Source organism: Oncorhynchus nerka, linkage group LG22, assembly GCF_034236695.1.
Source record: "Oncorhynchus nerka isolate Pitt River linkage group LG22, Oner_Uvic_2.0, whole genome shotgun sequence".
NCBI lineage: Eukaryota > Metazoa > Chordata > Actinopteri > Salmoniformes > Salmonidae > Oncorhynchus > Oncorhynchus nerka.
In genome coordinates this window covers 62,502,244-62,510,312 of record NC_088417.1, presented here as the reverse complement: position 1 = coordinate 62,510,312, position 8,069 = coordinate 62,502,244, and the positions used below count along the sequence as shown (strand labels likewise).

The following is an 8,069-nucleotide window of genomic DNA, read 5'->3' as shown; positions in this document are numbered from 1 at the left end:
TTTTTTACACTTTAATCAAATTTTCATGTTATTCAATTGGTAGTTAGTCTTGTCCCATCGCTGCAACTCCCCTATGGACTCGGGAGAGGCAAACGTCGAGAGCCATGAGTCCTCCGAACAAATCTGCACTGCTTCTTGACACACTGCTTGCTTAACCCGGAAGCCGCACCAATGTGTTGGCTGGTGACCGAAGTCAGTGGGGCCAATTGTGTGCCGCCTCATGGGAGTCACGGCCGGCTGTGAATCAGCCTGAGATCAAACCTGGGTCTGTAGTGACGCCCCAAGCACTGCGACCGCTGCGCCACTTGGGAGGCCTAACTACCTAATTTTCTAAAGATGACATCATAATCTGCCCTTGTAGCCCACACTCTTGATAACCTCAACCACTGCTCCAGAATTTACAATGATGTTGAATGATGCATTGCCAAACATACTGCATGTAATGGATCTAATTTACTGGTGAGTGGATGCTATTTCATTTCATTGCTGTGAGTAGTTAAGGAAAGAAAAACGAAATACATAGGTGTAATATAAATTGCCTGATTTATAAAAGTTGTATAAATCAAGAGTGCCAAGAGATTGCTTACATTCAAATGACAATCAAAACCTTCTTGCATTGATTTAACCCTGAACATTCAGAGTTTGATTGACTCTTCAAACCAAAATCATCCGTGAAGAGACCATGTACCTTTTTAAGTACTGCCTCAAACCCCATGTCCAAGTATATTACATTTCAACGTATAACAAATGAGAGAGCTGTCATTGAATGACTTTTCTATATCAGCAATCTGTCAATGAAGACACCGGTGCCCCTGGGTAAACCATCATAGACCCTAGTGTAACGGATGTGAAACGGATAGCTTAGTTAGCGGTGGTACGCGCTAAATAGCGTTTCAATCGGTGACGTCACTTGCTCTGAGACCTTGAAGTAGTAGTTCCACTTGCTCTGCAAGGGCCGTGGCTTTTGTGGAGCGATGGGTAACGATGCTTCGTGGGTGACTTGCCCGGGTATGGGCGAGGGGACGGTCTAAAGTTACACTGTTACACTAGCAGTGACTCGGGCATGTTTGCTGTGAAACTCTGGGGGGCACTGACAGACACAGACTGGAGAAAATGTTGAGAATGTAGATGTTGAGCCACTGGAGCCCAGTGACTGCTGGTTTGAGAGGCAGAGCTATGCTTCAGGGCATATCCATGGTTGTGAACATAATAACCTGAGAACTGAACAGGGCTCCCCTGTGTATAGTAGGAGTGGGCCCGGTCTTTGGTGTGGTCTCGGTAGCCTGTAGGTTGGAGGAAACTGGAGCGTAGGCTTGGACTGGGTAGGAATGATTCTGCAACCAATGAGAATGTGGAGAGATTACAGAGAACTTATCTAACTAAACAGTGATTCTATATCGAATCATGGGGGACCACTAAGTGCCTATTGTACAGTATTTAATTACAGCTGAGGATCATCTATTGAAACTGCCAATGGGGTTGCAGAGGAAGAGAGTGTGGGACCAAAAGTGTTACTATGACCAGAAACAGCCAGGCCAGGGATAACATGGGTACACTGATCCCAAAAAGAAAGCCCTTAACCATAAGTGAGTACACTGTGGCCATACCCAGAAGGGAGGGGGATACAGGAACTAACCCCTCCACTTGATTCTGGCCAGATGCACCAAACAGTACCAGCCCCACAGTTGTGTACAATACCCCTGTGTTGATAGAGAGCAGCTGAAACATGAGGAGGAACCAAAAAGTGCCCACACTCTTCTCAATCCCACCACAGAGGAGCACCAGAACCCCAATGCTGAGGAGTATCTGGGTCTCTGTCTGGTGGTGGAAGGAGTATGTGATGAGCTTGTGTACCGCAAAGGAAGAGGAGAGGATTAAAACGGATATTATCGGGTTGACAGACATCAGCGCCATTGATGTGTTGTGCTCTAGCTTGCTGCTGTAGCCTACTGGCACCATATGTTACGTCATTAACGTTAGCTACACGTTGTAGCAAGCTAGATAACGTTACAACAGTCCCATTCAAAGTAGCTAGCTACAGAGCATATGATTCTTAAATCACTCAATCCCTCCTTGCTAACGTACCATGCCCATTGGCAAAAACTGTAGTTCCAAGACTGTCTCTGGTAAACCGAAATATGTAGTGACAGTAAACAAAACAGATGACAGCATGATGACAGCACCAATGACACATGTTAGCCTGAACTCAGGAGTAAAACTCTTGAACCTCTGAACCACATCTTTCTAAACTATTCGGGTGATCATGTTGATGCTCAGTACATACTTGTCAAACTACTAGAGGATAATCAAGCACAATACAAAATGTCAGTTACGACACTTTTCCTCCAATATAGCACAACACTTTAGCCAAGAGTTGAGTAGCTAGCTTGCTAAACCAAAACAAATGTACTGGACTTCCGCATTTGGATTAATCACTATCACAACCACAAAAATACTGTTGCGCAGATCATGAAGTGCGTTAAAGGCAGTGTTGCATTTAAAGACACTTCCACCTGCTGGCTTGTGCCTGAAATGTGATGACCAAAGAGTCCTCAACAGCTCATATGAGTTAGATAGAAAGCTATATAGATATATTTGATTGGACAGTTTAATAAAATAATAAAAACCGTTTAATTAAATAAAACGTGTCAGGCCAGGGGACAACACCATAAAGTAAACGGCTTCCATTGTGGTCCCTTAATGTTACTCAAAGTAAAACAATAATACAAAAAACATTTGGCAAGGAATGGTTTCTTCCTATTGATATCATGTTGGCCTATCTATGTAAAACGTCCAACCAACCATCGATACAACCATTACTCAGTCAGTAAGATATAATAAGCACATCACGTTCGTTATTCAGCTACAACCAGTGAAAAGACGATACCACCAGTCCGGCTCCAAACAAGCGTTTTTCTTGTGACGCAATAAGCGCAGTCATAAAGCTGTGACCCATAATGACGTACCCATGCATTCATTCACGACATAAACTGTGTTCAGATTTGATTTAATCTGTACAATAGTTTTCTTCACTCAGGTTGTTGCAGGTAATCTTTGGCCTTTTGGGGCACCTCCTTCCCAACATATATATACATATATAGTGAATAGGGTGCCATTTGGGATGCCATCTTTGTGTGTGTGTCTGTGTGTGAGTCAGGATGTGTTTTGTGTCAATTAATTGATGGAAATGTTTCCCTCAGAAAGAAAGATGGATCGTAATGATGAGAGAATAAAAAGAGCTTTAAGACGCCGCCCTTATGTGGTAAATATAAAATATTTATTTGTTTTGTCCTGTTTTTGTTATATTATCACATTTTAAATTGAGTGTTGTGTTGACAGTTGAAACCAGTGAGGGTGAACACCCCTGAATCCGTGTTGTGGCCAACCGGCAAGGTGCACAGAAGGCCAAAGCCTGTAAGTCATATCTGACTGAAACAAAAACATACACATTAGTTATGCATTCTGCATGTACAAACTGCAGTTATCAGAATTAAAGCAATGCAGATGTCCCTATGTAACCTCATTGAATGCTGTCTGAACAGTCTACTTCAGTGCAGACCACTCAGATCCACAAAAAACCTGTAAGTAACATTCAAATTCAACCACATAACACTCCTTATATTATTTATTGATACACAATTCAAGGCCAAAATGAGCAAAGCAGTGTTGAATTCATTCTTTACTGTTAACAGCCAATCATTGTGAGCTATGGGCAGGACCAGACATCTGGGGATGGATGGAGCATCAATCCAGAGCCTCTCAGCCAGGTCATCTCTGCTGTTCCCATAGAGACACACCAGTTAGATCAATCTGTTGATTCATATGGCCATTTTGGTTGGCTTGGTTGAATTGACAATCATCCATTCAAAATGCTAAATAATCCTATTCTATGGAAGGTCTTTTGCCCCAACCCTAATGTTATGGGAGTTGCATTTATTGCATTTTCAGTTACCCATGTATTACTCACTACTTGTACAACCATGTTGGATTGCCTACATATTCTACATTTCCTTGAGGGTCAATGCCAGTGTATTCTATGGCTGCCATGATTACATGCCTTTCTCTGTCTCCTCAGTCTGGAAGGGTCACTCGGCTGATAGAGAGAAAATATGATGACGTGATCTCATCCTCCAGTTCTGATGACTTTTCCGTCTACTCCTTCACTGACTGTGAATCTGAGGTAAAATAGTTGTACCCTACCATCCATGTCTTTCTTGAGTGACATCACTGTGAGGAGGATGGTCTCTGACTAGTTGACTCTGATACACAGTGTGATGATGAGGATCATGAAAGGAGGACACCACCGCTGAAAATTGAGAATGGAAAGGTGACAAAGCTTGATGTGAGGGATATGGACGAGGATGACGATCTGTCTCTCCACTCCTTCGATGAGTCAGACTTCCTGGTAAGTTCTGCATATTAAATATTTTCATATATATACATGGGGGATTGGAAATGATGCAGACAATTACTTATTGAGTGTAGTCATGTATCTGCAATGTGTACAGAGTAGTTATAAAGTATTTCTACAGATTGTGTTGAACATAGCACTTTCCTGATATGTTACTTTACTTTCTGGTCCTACAGAGCCCAGGGAAGGTCTCAGGTCCTGTATCTGTCAGGAATGGCCAATCTCCTCTTATGACCTCAGCACACCGGACCCTGGCTGAAGCCCTACGGGCCCTACCCTCTGCTGTAGGCTCTCCCTACCCAGTAAATGTCCCAAGGCCCTGGACTCCTCTCAACCCTGTCATTATCGCTCCACCCCGAACAGAGAACTTTCCATACCGCCACAGCCCTCGCCTGGCTCCCATCACCAACCTGAGCGAGACAGGCAGGAAGCTGCTCCAGGAAATGGCTGGAGTGGCCCCACAGGTGAGAGGAAATACAAGAAGGGAATATTGGCCGTAAATCCTGCTATAGTATAGCATAAGTCCTTCTCTAGTATAGTATAGCTCAAGGTATAGTAGCTCAAGAGAAGAGAAAACCCATAATCTTATATTTCTTTATCTCCTTGTCCAAAATATTCAGGAAGGGAAGGTCAATAAGAAAAAGAAGGGCAAGGCCAAAAAAGTAGTGAAGCAAGAGAAGGCCAGTAAAATGCAACAGATGGGAAATGTTGGAGAAAGTAAGAACGAGGACAAGAAAGAGGAAAAGAAGAGTCTGAGGAAGAGGTGAGGAAATAGAGGAGGGAGAAGTGGAACATAACCAGGCAATACTAGACTAGAGAATTATAGAAATATGATGAGGTAGCAGAGAAAGAGCAGCTATCTGATGTGTAAGTGCAAACTTAAGCAATAAGGCACGAGGAGGTGTGGTATATGGCCAATATTTCACGGCTAAGGGCTGTTCTTAAGCACGACACAACACGGAGTGTCTGGATACAGCCCTTAGCCGTGGTATATTGGCCATATACCACAAACCCCCGAGGTGCCTTATTGCTATTATTAACTGGTTACCAACATAATTAGAGCAGTAAAAATAAATGTTTTGTCATACCCGTGGAATACGGTCTGTTATAAACTGGGTGGTTCGAGCCCTGAATGCTGATTAGCTGACAGCCGTGGTATATCAGACCGTATACCACAGGTATGACAAAGTATTTAATTTTACTGCTCCAATTACGTTGTTAACCAGTTCATAATAGCAATAAGAAACCTTGCGAGGTTGTGGTATACGGTCAATATACCACGGTTAAGGGCTGTATCCAGGCACTCCGTGTTGTGTTGTGCGTAAGAACAGCCCTTAGCTGTGGTATATTGGCCATATACCACACGCCCTCGTGCGTTATTGCTTAAATATACCACGCCTTTCAGCCAATCAGCATTCAGGGATCGAACCACTCAGTTTATAATACTGTTTATTCTCCTGTGGTTTTTGATTGACAGGTTTCTTCAGTGGCTGCTGTCCAAACTGAGATGTTCAAAAAAATAATGGCCAACTATTACTTCTACCACACACACACACACACACACACACACACACACACACACACACAGATTTTGAGTATTGGTTACTCCTACAACACACACAAACGTAATTTTAGAGACAGGAACTATGATTAGCAAAATACATATATTGGTCTCATTCTTATATTTTGAGACATGCAGCATTCTTTTTTTTAAATGATATTGATCCCCATACAGCCCATGATAATGAGTTGGATTTACATGCTTAGGCTTGGAAATATAGCCAGGAGAAGCAGGGTCAACACCTCTACTCATGTCATAAGTGCCATGACATCTTTAGTAACCACAGAGAGATAAGACCTCTGTCTCCACAGTCTCATGCAAAGGACATCACCAACCTTAGGGCAGTGTCACTGGTATTGGGGTCTTCTTTGGCCAAAGTGAAGAGTTGAGTACCCCTTACTGGTCTCCTTGCAATATCTGGTCTCCCACACAGAGATGGAAATCTACACCTGTTTAGACCCTGGAGGATATGGCTTCAGATGAAAGACAGCAGAGAGATACAGAACGTAAAAGCTTCAAACACATTGATATGCAAATTCAGGACCATTGTACACTGAAGTGGCACATGCATCTGGTCTGAATCATGTCAAAAGAGTAGAAATGAACTAGGACTGGAGGACTGCATCACATTTAAACTAAATTAGCATGTATCTGATTTAGCTACACTCATCTGTACTTGAATTGTGCTGTTTGAAACGTGCATTTCCAATAAAGCTTTTTAAATTGCAATTATTTGTGTCAGACAGATTCTTCTCTTAATTAATTACATCAGGGGTTCTTAAACTTTTTACATCAAGGGAATATTATTGTACTGATATTATCCTAACTGTTATCAGTGGGGGGGGTATTCTGCTGCTCTAGACTGTATCCCACGGTTGGTGGCGGTAGTGAACCAATAAATAGTTGTATTGCTCGCCAGAAACCCAACCAGGCTGGCAGACAGTTGTTACCATGCAACGAGCAGACACTTGTGAAAAGTACTAGTTCCAAAATAGGCAAAATTGCCTGCTGCTGAATACATAGCGCGCGTGTGTGTATGTTGCTAACCTAGCTAGTTAGCTAGCCATCAATAAAGTTCCCAATGTTACAACATGGCAGACGGCTGGAGCACCGACACCGGAGAGGCTGCCTATCGTTCCCTGGATACTGTCAAAAACCTTACAATTAAGTAAGTTGCAGTTGGCGTTTGTGTGGCTATTAGTCCTTGCATTGCCATACAAGCAAGACACTGTCGTTAGCTAACGTTAGCTCTCAAAGCAGATGATGATAAACACCCAGTATATTGCTTGACCTTATCCCTGAGTTTGCCCTGAAAACATGGCATTTAGCTAGCTAGAATCCTGTTTACTTTGTTTATATTTACAATGCTGTTTACAGGATCCGTATTCAGAGAATCACCTCCACAGCAGCCCTCTCCCAACACCTTCAGCAGCAGGTTTGGACTCAACAGGAGAGGGGAGGCATTGAGCTGGACACCCTCAACTCACAGGCTCAATCAGGTGTTAACACTATTTTGAAACAGCAAGATGATGTTAGGTGTTTTGAAACAGAAAGATGTCAGATGCTTCTTAGTTGAATAGATGTCATTTTCGTGGTGACTAGATATGGACCACACCATCTTGGTTTTGTTTCAGCCAGAAATTATGAGGAGTTAGTGGTAGGCTGGCAGGTGTTGGTAAAAGGATATTAGAAGGGTGAGCCGGTTAAGGATCGATTCAGACCAGGTGTTAAAATTGTACGACAAGCGACAGTTTATTTCAGAGGGAGAATATCTGGTACACGTAAATACGGCTCTTCCGTTAGTTCGTGTTGGAACAGCAGGCAGAGAGCGCGTAAACAGTCAGCACAGCCCTTATATACGTCACAGAAAGTAGGTTGACTCTAGGAAGATCGGATCTCCGGATTGGTTCAGCTGGTTGTAGTCTGTAGTCTTCCGCCATTGGCTCAGTTGTCTGTCCGTCATCGTAGAATCTTCTTCGGGCACATAGTGTTCGTTTAAAAGGGAGATTATGTGTGTAATATGGGAGCTATCCTGTAGGGGACCCCACAGGCTTTACTGTGAAAATACGTTGCTATGTGTTGTCTCAGTTATAACAA

At 43.0% G+C, this 8,069-nt stretch overlaps 1 protein-coding gene and 1 pseudogene across 2 annotated transcripts; one reads left to right on the top strand and one right to left on the bottom strand.

Annotated features, from left to right (window-relative positions):
• Positions 1 to 547: 547 nt before the first annotated feature.
• Positions 548 to 2,384, bottom strand: LOC135563891 (rhomboid domain-containing protein 2-like; annotated as a pseudogene).
• A 761-nt stretch (positions 2,385 to 3,145) lies between these two features.
• On the top strand, positions 3,146 to 6,693 carry LOC115105444 (uncharacterized). Of its 2 annotated transcripts, none has more exons than XR_010460637.1 (5): positions 3,146 to 3,262; positions 3,340 to 4,180; positions 4,271 to 4,405; positions 4,588 to 4,875; positions 5,889 to 6,693. XR_010460637.1 is itself a non-coding variant. In XM_065007737.1 (5 exons), exons 2-5 carry the CDS (start codon positions 4,022 to 4,024, stop codon positions 5,176 to 5,178), a joined length of 729 nt encoding a protein of 242 aa, XP_064863809.1. In that variant the 5' UTR covers positions 3,146 to 3,262; positions 3,340 to 4,021; the 3' UTR covers positions 5,179 to 5,592. The 2 variants fall into 2 exon arrangements, 1 of the variants encoding a protein (XP_064863809.1); XM_065007737.1 differs by lacking the exon at positions 5,889 to 6,693 and adding an exon at positions 5,032 to 5,592.
• The last annotated feature ends 1,376 nt before the right edge of the window (positions 6,694 to 8,069 follow it).